We start from the raw sequence: 17,780 nt of genomic DNA, 5'->3' as shown, positions 1-17,780 counted from the left end.
GTGTTACTAATGCTCCAGCCATATTCATGGATTACATGAATCGTATTTTTAGACCCTTCCTGGACAAGTTTGTGTTCATTTTTATTGATGATATCCTTATTTATTCCAAGAGCCGTGAAGAACATGAAGAACATTTGAGGATAGTGTTTGGTGTGTTAAGAGAGAAGAAGTTATATGCCAAGTTATCCAAGTGTGAATTTTGGATGGAGGAAGTGCAGTTTTTGGGGCACGTAGTCTCGGCATAAGGTATCTCGGTGGATCCGGCTAAAGTGCAAGTTGTACTAGAATGGAAGTCCCCGTTCGATCATTGAGGTTAGAAATTTTGTGGGACTAGCGATCTACTATAGGCGGCTCATTGAAGGATTCTCTAAGATATTAGCGTCGTTGACTCAACTGACAAGAAAAGATCACCGTGTGCATGGACCGATCGGTGTGAATCCAGCTTTCAAGAACTGAAGCAGAAATTGACGAGCGTTCCAGTATTGGTTATTCCTGACACGGCCAAACCGTTTGAAGTTTACTGTGATGTTTCTCATCAAGGTTTGGGCTGTGTGCTTATGCAAGAGAGAAGGGTAGTCGCTTATGCTTCTCGGCAGTTAAAGATTCATGAGAAGAATTATCCTACGCACGACCTAGAATTGGCAGTTGTGGTCTTTGCGTTGAAGATTTAGAGGCATTACTTGTATGGAGCTACATTCCAAGTTTTCAGTGCACAAGAGTCTCAAGTATCTCTTTGATCAGAAATAATTGAATATGAGGCAGAGGTGGTGGCTAGAGTTCTTGAAAGATTATGAGTTTGAACTGCTTTATCATCCAAGGAAGGCGAACGTAGTGGCTGATGCGTTGAGCAGAAAAGTAGTTCATGTCTCAGCAATGATGGTTAGAGAACTAAGTCTGGTTGAAAGCTTTAGAGATTTCATACTGCAGTTTGAGTTAGAACCGAGCAGTATAAGGTGTTGAAGTCTTAGAATATCAAGTGACGTGTTTGACCGTATCAAGGAGAAGCAGTCGTCCGATGTGGATCTGCAACAGACCTTAAGATTAATCGGTTCAGAGAAAGGAAAAGACTCCAATACAGGGACGGATGGTCTCTTACGGTTCAGAGGCATGGAGTGCCATCTAGCATCAACTTTACATCCAAGAGATCGTTCGTTTGCATGGAGTGCCATCTAGCATCATCTCAGACCGAGATCCCAGATTTACCTCTCGGTTCTGGCAATCGCTTCAGCAAGAATTAGGGAGTCATTTACAGATGAGCTCAGCATATCATCCTCAAATGGACGGTCAATCTGAGAGAACAATTCAGACGCTTGAAGACTTGCTGAGAACGTGCGTATTAGATTACTTGGGTGTTTGGGACGAAGTACTACCTTTGGTTGAATTCACCTACAACAACAACTTTCAATCCATTATTGGAATGACACCCTTTGAAGCTCTTTACGGGAGAAAGTGTAGAACACCACTTTGTTGGTTTCAAGAGGGAGAAGTGGTGTTAACTGTGTTGGAACAATCGGTACCGTTATAGAGTCGCGCAGTGGAATAAAATACTTAGAAAGCGTATTACGGTCACAAATCAAGTTTAATGGTCCCTTTTAGAAAAACAATTTTCTTAGAGAAAATTTATCAAACAGTTGATATGCGTAAAAGATAAAGAGTGTAGGGAATAGAAAATCACACAAGCAATTTTTATCCTGGTTCGATTCAAAAGAATCTACGTCCAGTCGTTAATCACTATAAATAGTGATTAACCTTTTTCACTAAAAAGTTATTTAACAGATTACAAGAAATAGTGAATAAAGCAGATAAATAAACCTTCCTTCGACGAACGAACCGGAAGAAGAACACTCTGCCAACTCGAAGAGAACCGCTCCGACTATCGACAAACGAAACACGAGCTTCTCCTATTCACGAGACCAGGCAGAGCACCTTGCTAACTCGAAGAGAGCTTGCTCCGACTATCGACACACGACACGCGAGCCTCTCCTGTTCACGAGACCAAGCAAGGGAACTTGAACTATAGCTTCTGAGAACTTCCTCTGACAAACAGTATTCTGCAAGAGCTTCTGTTCAACAACGTTACATTCTAATTTCTCCAAAACAAAATATATAGCCAAGTACACTGAATGCCAAAGGTCAGCTCCCAACTGCCATGAATAATCGATTATTGTAAGTGATAATCGATTATTCAAGTCCGTTACAAGTTTTCAAGAATGTGATAATCGATTATATGATGTGATAATCGATTATTCCTGTATGACTCTGTGATAATCGATTATTGCCATTCCATAATCGATTATTACAGTTAAAAATGCAAGTTTACAAGGTTTACAAGAATTTCCTACTACATTTAATTTCTACAAATTGCTTTTAACTAATTCTAATATCTTCTTCAACTAAAACTTCTTGTAGCATCATCAAAACAAATTTCTTCAAGATTTACCAATACTCCTTATTGGTAACAATCTCCCCCTTTTTATGATGATCAAAAATTCAATTTTAAAAGCAAGTTTGGCTTACCTGCAAAACATACAAGCTAACAAACAACAACAAGGTTAGCACTACCTGTAATAATTTATACTTCTCCCCTTGTATTATTCTTCTCCCCCTTTTTGATCAGAAGCAAAAAGTAAAATAATGGAAAAACTCCCCCTCAAATTTTTCTCCCCCTCAACAAAAGAATTGATGCATTTCAAAACATAAATAAAATTGAAATTTCATAACATGAAAGAGCATAATACCTCATATATCTTCCCCTGAATGTAATAATCCCCTTTTAAAAACAGACTCCAAAAAAATATAAAAAAAAGTTTTTTTCTTTTTTTTTTTTTTTTTTTTTACGAAAACTTAAGATAATCGATTATTACTTTAAATAATCGATTATGTGCGAGCCAAATTGTCAAAATCCAAATTTTTGAGGACGAGATAATCGATTATTACCCTTGGTAATCGATTATTTACGTTAATTTCCGGAAAACACAAATTTGGGCCAAATTTTCAACTTAAGACACATCTAACATTCATAAATTATTTCAAAGCTCTTAAAAAATACCAGGATACCATAGAGTCTTCTTTTCCTTTTGAAAAAATTAACCTGCAAAACAAAACAATAGAGTTTTGGTCCCCATAATCTCATTTGGGTCCTTTGAGGTTAGAGACAATTTACTTTATAACAGGAATCCAAGCATATTTTCCATTTGGAACATCAAAATGTTTAATTCTACATTTGTTAGAAGTGTGCCCCTTTTTCATACAATAAAAGCATGTGACAACATTTGGATTTCTATAAGACACAGTTCCTTTTTCAACCCATACCCTACGGGTTCTTTTAATTTGGTTCTTACTTTTAAAAACACTTTTGTTTTTATAAACCTTTCTAACAGTTATAGGCATTTCAACATTATTATTTCCAGTTGCAACTTCAAGAAGATTTTCAAGAATATCAATATCAAGCATATGATTCTTACATGAAAGACATTCAACAGGATTTTCAACATTTGAAGACTCTTTCATTTCCAAGTTGCAAATTTTATTTCTCAAACTTACTTCCTCATCTAATGCCTTCTCATATTTAATTCGCAATTCTTTAAATTCCTTTTTCAAATTTTTATGAGCAACATTCAATTTTTCAGATTCATCAAGCAATTCAAGAAAAGCTTTTTGCAAATCAAATTCACTAGATTCAGAATTAGAACAACTTACTTGGCTTGCAGTGTCATCAACATTAGCTGTCAAACATAAGTTTACTTCTTCAACAGAATCACTTGAACTAGAGGTGGTTGATGCATTATCCTCCGACGCAACGTGAACCTTTTTCTTCTTGTGAATTTTCTTTTCTTTTCTTTCTTTACTTCTTTTGTTGCTTGAACAATAAGCTTTCACATGGCCTCTTTCACCACATCCATAACATCTCAAGCTTGAAGAGGAACCTTGATAGTCCTTCTTTTCCTTCAATATTTTGCTTTCAGATGATTTATCATTGGCCATCAAGCATAGATTTTCTTGCTCATTAGAATCGCTTGAGCTTGAGGAGTTTGATGTAGAGCATGAATTCGAACAAGTCAACTTAGCCACATTCGATACTTCATCATGACTGACTCTTAAAAATTCCCACATTTCCTGAGCACTTTTATAAACAGATACTTTGAAGAAATCATCAAGGGTTAGTGCAGATAAAATTATGTTCCTAGCCCTAACATCATATTGTGCTATTCTATTTTCATCCATAGTCCACTGTAAAAATGGTTTTTCTACCTGCATATCATTTACAAAAATAGTGGGAACAATTGGTCCATTTATAACAACTTCCCAAATACCCCTGTCAATAGACTCCAAAAATATTTGCATTCTAATTTTCCAAAACGCATAATTTTCCCCCGTAAACAAAGGAGGTCTATCAATAGAAGCACCCTCAGCATAAACTTGGTTATGACGGCCCATTTTCGAAAAAATTTGAAAAAATATCAAAGCAAGCTCTGATACCAATTGTTGGAACAATCGGTACCGTTATAGAGTCGCACAGCGGAATAAAATACTTAGAAAGCGTGTTACGGTCACAAATTAAGTTTAATGGTCCGTTTTAGAAAAACAATTTTCTTAGAGAAAATTTATCAAACAGTTGATATGTGTAGAAGATAAAGAGTGTAGGGAATAGAAAATCACACAAGCAATTTTTATCCTGGTTCGATTCAAAAGAATCTACGTCCAGTCGTTAATCACTATAAATAGTGATTAACCTTTTTCACTAAAAAGTTATTTAACAGATTACAAGAAATAGTGAATAAAGCAGATAAATAAACCTTCCTTCGACGAACGAACCGGAAGAAGAACACTCTGCCAACTCGAAGAGAACCGCTCCGACTATCGACAAACGAAACACGAGCTTCTCCTATTCACGAGACCAGGCAGAGCACCTTGCTAACTCGAAGAGAGCTTGCTCCGACTATCGACACACGACACGCGAGCCTCTCCTGTTCACGAGACCAAGCAAGGGAACTTGAACTATAGCTTCTGAGAACTTCCTCTGACAAATAGTATTCTGCAAGAGCTTCTGTTCAACAACGTTACATTCTAATTTCTCCAAAACAAAATATATAGCCAAGTACACTGAATGCCAAAGGTCAGCTCCCAACTGCCATGAATAATCGATTATTGTAAGTGATAATCGATTATTCAAGTCCGTTACAGGTTTTCAAGAATGTGATAATCGATTATATGATGTGATAATCGATTATTCCTGTATGACTCTGTGATAATCGATTATTGCCATTCCATAATCGATTATTACAGTTAAAAATGCAAGTTTACAAGGTTTACAAGAATTTCCTACTACATTTAATTTCTACAAATTGCTTTTAACTAATTCTAATATCTTCTTCAACTAAAACTTCTTGTAGCATCATCAAAACAAATTTCTTCAAGATTTACCAATACTCCTTATTGGTAACAATCTCCCCCTTTTTGATGATGATCAAAAATTCAATTTTAAAAGCAAGTTTGGCTTACCTGCAAAACATACAAGCTAACAAACAACAACAAGGTTAGCACTACCTGTAATAATTTATACTTCTCCCCTTGTATTATTCTTCTCCCCCTTTTTGATCAGAAGCAAAAAGTAAAATAATGGAAAAACTCCCCCTCAAATTTTTCTCCCCCTCAACAAAAGAATTGATGCATTTCAAAACATAAATAAAATTGAAATTTCATAACATGAAAGAGCATAATACCTCATATATCTTCCCCTGAATGTAATAATCCCCTTTTAAAAACAGACTCCAAAAAAATATAAAAAAAAAGTTTTTTTTTTTTTTTTTTTTTTTTTTTTTTTTTTTTTTTTTTTTTTTTTTTACGAAAACTTAAGATAATCGATTATTACTTTAAATAATCGATTATGTGCGAGCCAAATTGTCAAAATCCAAATTTTTGAGGACGAGATAATCGATTATTACCCTTGGTAATCGATTATTTACGTTAATTTCCGGAAAACACAAATTTGGGCCAAATTTTCAACTTAAGACACATCTAACATTCATAAATTATTTCAAAGCTCTTAGTTAAACAGTATTTGTATTTTGGTATTTCAACTTAAGACACATCTTCAGCCAAACTCATCAGTTATTAGTATTTTGGTGTCAAACAGTATTTGTCTTTAAATGGTGTTCGGCCTAGAGTCTTAGTACTCGGCCTAGGCTTCGTGGCGTCCGGTTTGAACTCTTAAAGGTTCGTTCATTAAAGCGGGTAAATTTGTATATAGCGCTCGGTCATGTTAGTTTCTAAGAAGTGTTATTCCATTCGGACTTGTGCTATGATAAGAAAGTGTGATCTTATTTCAGTTGAATATATTGACGATGAAGTATAAGGGAATTTGAAATGTGATGCGAATGAAATAGTTTGGCTATGAAAGAGTATTCCAGGGAGGAATATCTCAGAAAGTGGTTATTGAATGGTAAAGTATGAATGTGGGGAAAGCTTAGCGGGCGTTTATCCTGATATTTCGTGATCACTCATTCTCACGTAGAGAGGAGTAAGTCATGTGTGGGAATGGCAGGAGGTCCCAGTTCCTACATCACACGGGTGCACAAACGTCGTAGCTACACAGGATTCATACAGTCCGGACAGTCAAAGTCAAGTGGTCGGTTTTTGCATGCCATGATGTATGAATTATGATTTGGTTGTTGTTTGATTTAATCAAGAAAATTGTATGTTTTATTGAATCAATTAAATTACATAAGCTTACCCTATTTATTATCTTGTCTGTGTTGCACGTTCGGTTGTTGGTCCTGTTGCAATGATCATCAATGTGGATGTGAGCAGAAGGAGAAGAATTGCTGGAAGAGGTGGAAGTGAAGGCCGAACCTTAGGAACGTTTGGTTATTATTGCTACTTATGTTCGGTAGAACCGTTCATTATTGGCGTTTTGGAAACCGTTTGTTTTAGGCGGTAGAATTTGTAAAGTTTTAAATTTTGTAGTATTTTATAAGGTCGTTCGGCTATAAGTGTACTTCCGAACTTTTGTAAGACTGATCTGTCGTATTATTAATATATGATTATTCTCTTATATGGTGTATAGTGTATTTTTGAGATGTTACATGTACAGTGAAACACTCTTTAAAAACACACGAACCAGCCTTATCTATTATGATCATGTATTTCTTCCTGCACCCCTTTTAATTTCTTGCGGCACCCATAAAGCCTTAAACACTTAAACTACTCCTTATTAAAAATATAATAACAATCCTTGCACCAATTGTTTTTTTAATTTTTCTAATTAAGTGTTCTGTACTTTCAGATAATACTCAATTCGGAAACCTTTTTACATTCTAAAATGAATGTTTTAGAAAATATTTCAAGATCCAAAAATATTTTCCAAAACATTTAATTCGGAATATTTTATTTAATGTTGCTAAATACACACAAGAATTAGGGAGCCATTCACTACCTTTTCAAAGACACAAACCAATACCCAAAAGTCCAAACCAATTTTGAAAGAGAAGTTAAGAACTAATATAACAATGCTCACCCACTTTTTTTATAGCATTTGTATAGAAATTGTGAACTCATTGAGAATCTTTACTCACTTTAACGATTTGCAATGATACATGACTTTTTAGTCTTTCACAAGTAGGGGTACATTATATTTCCTGTGATTTTCTTCAACAGGGATGAAACAAAAGGCCAAACTAGTCACTTAATGTAACATTCAAAGCCAAAACCATCCCTTGCATCGAAAAGTGTTTGATTTTTTTCTCCAAATCAGGCAGAGTTCACACACATGAATAAAATCAGAATTTAGGCTACTGTCTCCATCGTAAATTTTGTGGTAAAGTCATGTATCGCGTATATGACATATCTTTGGATAAGATTTTAATCATGTGGAAGCAAGTGCCAACTTTAGAACAGTCAAATTATTCAAAAGAAGAATTAGAGTAAAAAACTATAATACCATACATTAAAGACCATAATTAACACAATACAACATCCAAGCATTCCGATTATTCTGCATAACTCACAAGACACGCCACTGCTATCACGAGCAGATATAACAAGTAATCATCACCAAAAGCTTGACAAGCAGATTTCAGACTTTTTTGCAGACTTCTCCATCACATACCCATCCATCTTTGCTTCCTTTGTCCTCCTTCAACACACATTTTGGGTGCAGATCAAAGTCACACTTTTCACAGTAATACGACCATGCGTGGCCCTGTTCATTGCATCCATCACAGTAATACACCTTGCGTCGTGTCAAAGCAAGCTCATGCTCATGTGTTTCATGTGTCAACTTCTCTGGCCACCCCTTTGCAATCTCATCTTCTTCTGCCTCTAATTCCTTTATTTTCTCATCAGTGAAAGGGTATGCACGAGCACCATATTGCAAAACCATATCTCGAGCCTTAGTTGTCAAAGTTCGGCCGCTTGATCCAATTGCCACAAGCATGGGGATGCCAGATACCCTGAACTTGCGACTCAAGAATCTCTTCCTAGAGTCGCCAAAGGGAAGTGCTAACCATGGCATTCCTCCAAAGAATTCATCAAAGGAGGCTTGATCTTTGTCACTTGAGATGAAAACAATTTCTAATGCATTGCCCTTTGCCTTAATCTCATGATATGCATCAACAAGTTTTGGAAGGAATGCGCGGCATGGAGGACACCAGTGTGCTGAGAAGTATAGCAGGACGACCTTCCCATTTAATTCGGACACAGGAACCTGAAATGGGAATCGCTACTGACTTGTTAATACCAAAACAAAGAGAATGAAAGGAAGATAAATGCTAGTGTACTACAAAAAGGGAAAGAGGGAATGAACTCAGCATAATTTTTGTCATATGAAAAGATTTACCTGCACCCCATCTTTGCCAATTACAAAATCAAGATCCTCAGACACCAAAATTGACTCAATGGTTTGAGCTGCCTCCCTGGCCTTCAAAATTTCATCAAGCTCGGCAAACTTTTCAGGAGTGAATGGGTATGCAACAACCCCATGATCCTCAATAGCTTCAGCAACATTAGAATTAAGAGTTTTCCCATCAGGCCCAAGGATAACCAAAGTAGGGAGGGTTGAAAGCTCAAAGTATTGAGCCAGCTTCCCGCAGAATTTGTCCTTGAAAGGCAAGGATAACCAAGGCACACTTCCCAATACTTCCTTGAATGATTCTTCATCTTCATCTAAGGGTATCAACACAACCTCAAAGTTCTCCCCCCTGGCTTTCAGCTCCTCATAAACTCTCACAAGCTTTGGAGTAAAGTCACTGCTTGGTCCGAATGAATTATGAGAGAAATACAGCCCAACTGTCTTGCCCTCAAGCTCAGAGACAGGTACCTATGTGCGTGCACATGAAAGGAAAAGTCAAATTCGGAAAATTCGGAAATGAACAATGTGTTTTGAGGTAAACAAACTACCGAGCATTAACTAATGGCAACTGCAATCTCATACAAACAGAGTGAAGTTGCTAGCTTACATTGTTTCCATTGGATGATATAACAAAGTCACGAGATGGAGAGATCAAGAGTGATCTCACGGACTGGTTCCTCCTGGCTTCCTCTTCCAGATCTCTCAACTCTTGGATCCTTGCTGATGTAAAGGGGTATGCTTCAACACCATATTCACGTACAATATCAACTCCATCTTCAGTCACTACTTTGCCAGTTTCATCAAGTAACACGAGATTGGGAATACCCCTCACTTGAAACAATTCATCAAGGCGGCTGCGTGTCTCCGAATCAGAAAATGGAATTGCAAGCCATGGCATCTTGGAAAAGTAACCTTTAAAAGCCTCGTCATCTTCATCAGCCGAAGCAAAAACGACCTCAAAGTCACCTTTTGACACAACCTCATCGTATGCCTCCACCAATGTTGGCGTGAATTTTCGACAGGGACCACACCAGGATGCCGAAAAATATATACCAACTTTCTTTCCCTTCAAGTTCTCAATTTTCACCTGTGAATTCAAAAAATAGAGCATATGAAACCACAATTTTCAATCTATACGAAATAAACATGATTTTTCTTCATTCAATAAAGCTATTCCTTCAAAATTATATGAGCTACAATGTCCAATAAAACATTGCATCCAACCACAGGTAAACCCAGTCACACTTGGTTCATTAAAATGCAGCAAATTCAAACAAAATGGAATTACCATTCCTTTCATAAGAATAGAATGAGCAATTACCGTTCCAAACAAATCAGTCCTCATTTTTTAAAATCTTATTAACCCATCCTTCAGCCCCCACACCCTCCCAAAAGACGCAGAATTAAATTTAACACAAATCACATTTTCGTTTGATTCAGCAGCGTATCTGACCCCAACTCTTAATTACATTTCACATCAACAGAAACAACATATGCACAGTCAAATCAACATAATAGGTGTATGTACAAAAAAACCGTTACCCATGCCACTGACCAAAATCTCATGAAATCCATGAACAATCCCTTAACCTTCCATCACGTATGATCGAAAAAACAATACTGAAACTTCAGACAAAATGGGTTCCTCAACCAAAACAAACCACGATAAAAGCAGAAACAATTAAAGTTAAAAACAAAGTAAAGTGAGGGACCCCTTATGCCTGTCAGATGCTTTCCAAAACAAACAGAGAAGGGAAAACTTTTTATAAGAGATTTTGAAGGTGTTACCTGATCGCCGTTGTTCCTCAGAAGATAGTCCCTTTCGGGTGAAGAGAGGAGGGAGACAACATCGTGGGTGACATCCGCAGATGCTGCCATCTTAGTCGTTGTAACTTAGAACAAATACACAGTTACAGAATGAGATCAGAGACAACAGAATCAACGTTTATGCCTATACTTATAGAGGGTACAGGAGAACTTGACAGAGATGGAAAATTTGTCAGCTTTTTCTTAATCTTTTCTTTGAGAACAAGAAATTAAATTCTTGGTTTCTTACCATTTAAAAATCGTATTTTTAACTCGTTGGTCCACATAAGAAAATACAAGTGCTTTTTAACTCGGTATCGGTCAATACTAGTAGTTTCCATATTCCACTATGGAGAAAGTGCTTTTGTTTGAAATTCTTTTGTTTTAAAATTCAGATTTCGAATTTTGTCCTAATATTATATAAAGCAAATAATCAATATATGGACTGTGTAATTAAATTGTACAGTTATTTGGTTATAAATTTCAAGATTAAATTATTGATTTTTACAATTTAAAAATTTAAAAGTGATGTAATTTAATATTAATGAAACTTAATTATTTTAATATTAAATAATTTTAATATAAATAGTTTTATTATAAACGAGTTTTATTATATATAATATATTTTTTTTATAAATTATTCTTTTTAGAATCTTATAAGTTATTAGTATAGGAGTTTATTTTTTTGTTTATTTGATTGAAAAATTAAGATCATATAATTAATCCTAGCTAGCGGCGAATTCTTTAATTTGAACCGATTAGTATTTTTGTTTGAGTAAGTTTTCAATCCTTTTTCTTTGTTCTTTTCTCATATTTATTGCATGTGGGCTTCGTTCAGTTTGTATGTGTTTTTTAGTCTTCAATTTGAGTCTTTGCTTATTAGTAGTTCTAATTGTGTACCTTGATCGTGTTTCTGTTGTTCATAGGAGCAGACAAAGCTTCTTGAGTTTTTGGAGTTGTTTTAAGTCCTAAAATTGTTTGGTCATTTGTAAGGTAAGGGAAGCTAATTACTTTGATTTCAATTGATAGACAAATTCTGATTGATGCTTGTATGCTTGGATGATAGTTAGATTGTATAATTGAATTGTCTGGTGAGATATGACCTATTAAGCTACTAAAATTGGTAAGCTATTATATTAGAATGTTATATTATATAATTGTTTCAATTGTTAAAAAATATGTATTAATTTAAAATTTAAAATATATACAAATCTAAAACAAAAAATATATATTAGAGATTGAAATAAAAGAAATAAACTATAGACGTACTGCATTAAGTAACTTCAACGATTTTTTAATAATTATCCAATTACAAACTATTATCTATTTTAAGTTTAATGATTTTCTATAATTGCATTTTAAAAATTATTTTATGGATTGATTTTAACCGTTAAACTCTTAAAAAAAAGATGTTTAAAATGTTGGGAAAAGTTGATATGAGAGTGCAGTTATTTCGGCTTAAAATTGCTCTTTATTTATTTAAGGGGTAAAAAATATTGAAGAGTTGGTGAAATATAAACTATGCCAGTTAAGAGAGATGGGGAAGAAGGTGATTTCATATGCATGTAATTGATGTCTAAGAAAACTTTCACCAATTCTCATCCATAATAACTTTTGACAGTCACTAATACAAAATTATAAACTTTAAAAATGTTATTGTAGCCATTCTTTGCTCTTCTTGTGTTTAATATTATTATGAATATATATATATATATATATATATATATATATATATAATATAAAATAAAAATTACTAAAAAGGATTATCAAATTTGTCATCAGTTGTTAATTATATTCAATTTGATATACATAAAAATTACTTAAAATTAATTTTAATAATTTATAACGAATGTTTGATAAAGATTAATTATTGACGTAACTTTTCACTCAATACATATATTTAACAACGTTTAATTAATGATTTTTATCAATTGTATTGTTAAGAAAATGAAACACGTTATCTTTTATTTAACAAAAACGAAAATAATGGATTTAAAATTAAAATGAATATATAAGTGCATCACCATGCCTGTGAGTAGTCTCTTTACTTGCAATATAAATATTTTTAATTTTGATACAAACTGTGACATCCCAAAATACAGTAATTACCATAAATCAGAATTAATTACAATTAACAGCAAAATATACAGTCTTTCTATTCATAATTAAGTTCCAGAGCCGAATGGCTTCAATACAAAAGCGACGCTCATAAAACGTATACAGTGGAAGTCTAAAACGAACGGCTTAAGTGCGCATATACAAGGGATTTGGACGAACGGTTTTACAAAATTAATAACCAAACGTCAATATAAGCTAACGTTTACAAACTAAACATCTATGAGCGTTCTAAGCAAAAAGAAAGACGGACGTCCTAATGCTCCGCTTTCACTTCCACTTCAACCAAGTTCTCTTCCTCAATAACGTCCTCCAGTGTAGCCTCGCCTTCTGCTCACATCCACATGGATGATCATTGCAAGACAGGACGAACGTACATAGACAGTATGACAACACAAGGAAAAACGAAAGGGTAAGCTTATAATATTTAATTCATATAATTAACACATACATTTAACATTTCCATTCACACATACAACATGTAACTTAACATAGACAACATAGAAATAAATAAATAAATATATATATATATATATATATATATATATATATAAGACAGACCGTCCGGACTGTATGAATCTGTGTAGTTACAAGCGTCCTTGCACCCGAGTGGTGTAGTAACTGGGATACACCAAACAGCTGCCACTCGAGGTCAGTCCGTTCTTACGTCGCCCATGTTAACTTATGGACTAAGGACCTCCTGCCGTTCCCACGCATGACATACTTCCTCTACATGAAGATAGTACTCACGGAACATCAGGATGGACAGCGAGTCTTAACTTATCCACAGTCATACTTTACCAAATTTAATATTAACATATCTGAGACGTTCCTCCTTGGAACGCTCGTTCAAATTCCATAATCGTAGAATCACTCAATATAGTGTTCACATGGTAATATCTTATAATTTATCCTCATTCTCATCTTTAACTTTAAGAGCATAAAAGGACGAACGTTCAGTCCTTTGAAGAATTAGGACGAACGTCCAAATAAAGTACTGGATGGACGAACGTGACTCTCTGTTTGGTCAGTTAAATGAACTGACTCTATTGAAGGTATAATGATACTTAGAAAATTTTCGTAATGAAGATCCTGGACCAGATTTAATATAAGAAGGATGATCACTAATACTTAGAAATTTTTATTTGTAAAATTTTGTATATACAGAACCGGTGCCAATATTTGAACGAACGTGAGAGGATGAATATTTTAATACTTGAACGAACGCTATTTTTATCAAATGGTTATTCAACATTACGAGCGCTTGGTATGCGACCGAGCCCCGTTCATGACGAACGCTAGGTATAAGACCGAGCGCTATTTAGGACGAACGCTTGGTATAAGACCGAGCGCTATTCAGGACGAACGCTTGGTATAAGACCGAGCGCTATTTAGGGCGAACGCTTGGTATAAGACCGAGCGCTATTTAGGACGAACGCTTGGTATAAGACCGAGCGCTACTTATTTCAGTATTATTTAATTTAAGGTGTACGACATCTCTATGCGGAGCCGAACGCTCAAACATAGTAATTCGAAATAGGACGCTCGTTCTCAAACCGAATTCTTCCCAAATGAAAGAATTCTACTCTAAGTCTTTTCAGGGAAACCGAACGGTATAAGACCGTACGATAACGAGCGTAATTTGTCATAGGGAGTAGATTTACGTTTCATATTGTTCTTCTATCTTAACTTGATATTTCTCATACAATTCATACTTTATAGTTTCATATCAATATCAATTTCCAGACTTTATACGAATCACATTAATCATACATAATCATACGTATCAAACATGATCATACATAACAGCCAACATATACTCTATTCATTCAGTTCACCATTAATCATACATTTATACTCAGACACATACATTCATTCGTTCATCAACAGGCATGCATTACCATCAATCATACAACAAAATATGAATTAAATACATAAGCTTCCCTTACCTGGATAGCAGTGTACTCCCAAAAAGCAAGAATTAGTGCTTCCTCTAACAACTTCCTACCCTCAGGTTTCGCTCAACAGTTTCCACTTAATCTAAAACACCAGAAATCGGAATAACTCAGACCTAGAACCCATGCATGCAACCAGAACTAGGGTTCGCATGAAACCAAAAGGATGAAAGCTTAGCAATGAGGACTTACCAGCTCCGTTCCAAATTCTGTTCGGATCAGAATGACGCTCACGTCTCCAGGAACGTTTCTACGGTTCTGAAATGTGATCGGAGAAGAAGGTGATGAGTTACAGTAGAGAGAAGTTGAGAGGGTCTAGAGAGAAGTTGGAGAAAATGAAAGGTTTGGTTCTGAGGAAGAAGAAGAGTGCGTGCAGGTGAGAGAGCGTTTTTCGAAACTCAGTTTTGTTAATTTCCACGCCCAAACGAACGAGCGTCTCCTCTGCTGACACCTGCACTCTCACTTCTGACTTCCGAAACTTCTACGTGACAAGTGGCGCTCATGCATGCAGCGTTTAGTGCGTTTTTAATGCACTGAACGTGTGGCGCGGTGCATTTATGGAAGCAGTCAGGTGACTCAGCAGTGCAATAAATGACAAATTTGACAGTAATCATGGTTTAAATTTCCGAGACCTCACATTCCACCTATCTACAAAAATTTTCGACCTCGAAAATTAAAGACTCACCCGGAAATAGATTAGGGTATAAGTCCTTCATGGCGCTCTCAACTTCCCACGTTGAATCACCAGTCTTAGCGTCCCACACCATCTTCACCAAACGAACGTCCTTGCCTTTATAGTACTTGGTGCGGCTATCTTCTATACGGACTGGATGCAGCTCCAACGTTCGGTCTGGACGAAGCTGAACGTCCTCCAACTCCAGTACATGTGATGGATTCGCTATATACTTCCGAAGTTGAGAAACGTGGAAAACTGGGTGAAGGTTTGATAGTTGAGGCGGCAATGCAAGCTTGTACGCTACTGGTCCGATCTTCCTCAGAATCTGGTATGGTCCAATGAATTTGGGAGACAGCTTCTTTGGACGAACGGCTCGGCCTACACCAGTGATTGGGTTGAGTCGAAGGAACACATGATCTCCAGCAGTGAACTCCAACGGTCTTCTCCTCTTATCAGCATAAGATTTCTGCCTGCTCAAAGACGTCTTCAACCTCTCCTGAATTTGCTTGACTTTCTCGGTCGTTTGCTGGATAAGCTCAGGTCCAGTTAGCACGTTCTCTCCTTCCTTGAACCAACAAAGTGGCGTTCGACATTTCCTCCCATAAAGTGCTTCAAATGGTGCCATTCCAATGCTCGCCTGGAAACTGTTGTTATACGTGAACTCCACTAGCGGCAGAACCTCATCCCAGGCGCCTAAGTGATCTAGGACGCACGTCCTCAGTAAGTCTTCAAGCGTCTGGATTGTTCTCTCAGATTGACCGTCCGTCTGAGGGTGATAGGCTGAACTCATTTGTAACTTACTACCGAGCTCGCTTTGAAGTGACTGCCAAAACCGTGAAGTGAACCTTGTGTCTCGGTCGGAAATGATGCTCGAAGGTACTCCATGTAAGCGAACGATCTCCTAGATATACAACTTAGCCAAGTTGGTCATCGACATCTTCAAGTTTACGGCCAGGAAGTGGGCGCTCTTCGTTAGCCTATCCACGATTACCCAGATTGAATCATGATTCCTGACCGTGCGTGGTAGATGAGTCACGAAGTCCATGGATATGCTATCCCACTTCCATTCGGGAATTTCCAACTGTTGAAGTAATCCTCCAGGTCTTTGGTACTCCGCCTTCGCTCGTTGACACGTTAGACAAGATGCCACAAAACGAGCGACATCACTCTTCATTCCAGGCCACCAAAATGATTTCCGGAGGTCTTGATACATCTTAGTCATGCCAGGGTGCATGCTAAGACGGTTGTGATGACCTTCCTCCAGAATAATTCTCTTCAGCTCGCCATCATTTGGAACGCACGTCCTACCCAGATAACGCAACATGCCATCCGTTCCCGTATTGAACCCCTTAGCTTGATCCGAACCGAGCGCGCTTAAAATCTTCACCAGCTCCTCATCCTCACGTTGCTTCATTCTAATCCGATCAAACACATCGCTAGATATTCTAAGGTTACAGCACTTGATGCTGCTCGGCTCTAACTCAAACTGTAACCTTAGATCTCTGAAACTCTCTACTAAACTCAACTCGCGCACCATCATGGACAACACATGCACCACTTTTCTGCTTAGAGCGTCCGCTACCACGTTAGCTTTCCCAGGGTGATACAGCAGCTCAAAATCATAATCTTTCAGAAATTCTAGCCAACGCCTCTGCCTCATGTTCAACTCCTTCTGATCAAATAAATATTTGAGGCTCTTGTGATCACTGAAGACTTGGAACGTGGATCCGTACAAGAAATGCCTCCAAATCTTCAGCGCAAAAACGACCGCTGCCAACTTCAGGTCGTGCGTTGGGTAATTCCTTTCGTGAATCCTCAACTGACGAGACGCATAAGCCACCGCTCGCTTCTCTTGCATCAAAACACAACCCAAACCTTGGTGAGAGGCGTCGCAATATACTTCGAAAGGTTTAGACGCGTCTGGAATAACTAACACTGGAGCGCTCGTCAATTTCACTTTCAACTCCTGGAAACTGGCCTCATAACGATCGGTCCAGGCGAACGGCTGGTCTTTACGAGTCAACTGAGTTAGCGGCGCCACTATCTTAGCAAAACCTTTAATGAAACGTCTGTAGTAGCCCGCCAGTCCAACAAAGCTACGCACCTCAGTGACCGAACGCGGACTCTCCCATTCCAGTACCGCTCGCACTTTCGCTGGATCTACCGAGATGCCTCCAGCCGACACCACATGACCCAAAAACTGAATCTCCTTCATCCAGAATTCACACTTGGACAACTTGGCATATAACTCCTTCTCCCGCAACACTCCAAGTACAAGTTTAAGATGTTCTTCATGCTCGTCTTCGTTCTTGGAATAGATGAGAATATCATCTATGAAGACGACCACAAACTTATCCAAATAAGGCCTGAATATGTGGTT

At 37.0% G+C, this 17,780-nt stretch overlaps 1 protein-coding gene across 1 annotated transcript; it reads right to left on the bottom strand.

Annotated features, from left to right (window-relative positions):
* Positions 1–7,917: 7,917 nt before the first annotated feature.
* LOC124820055 (DC1 domain-containing protein) lies at positions 7,918–10,853 on the bottom strand. Its single transcript, XM_047291684.2, has 4 exons — positions 10,637–10,853; positions 9,456–9,935; positions 8,837–9,316; positions 7,918–8,704 (listed from the first exon to the last, which is right to left on the bottom strand). Exons 1-4 carry the CDS (start codon positions 10,724–10,726, stop codon positions 8,075–8,077), a joined length of 1,680 nt encoding a protein of 559 aa, XP_047147640.1. The 5' UTR covers positions 10,727–10,853; the 3' UTR covers positions 7,918–8,074.
* Between the last annotated feature and the right edge of the window lie 6,927 nt (positions 10,854–17,780).

Source organism: Vigna umbellata, chromosome 1 (genome assembly GCF_029865625.1).
Source record: "Vigna umbellata cultivar VRB3 chromosome 1, Vumbellata_1.0, whole genome shotgun sequence".
Taxonomy (NCBI): Eukaryota; Viridiplantae; Streptophyta; class Magnoliopsida; order Fabales; family Fabaceae; genus Vigna; species Vigna umbellata.
This window is presented reverse-complemented; position numbering and strand designations above follow the sequence as displayed.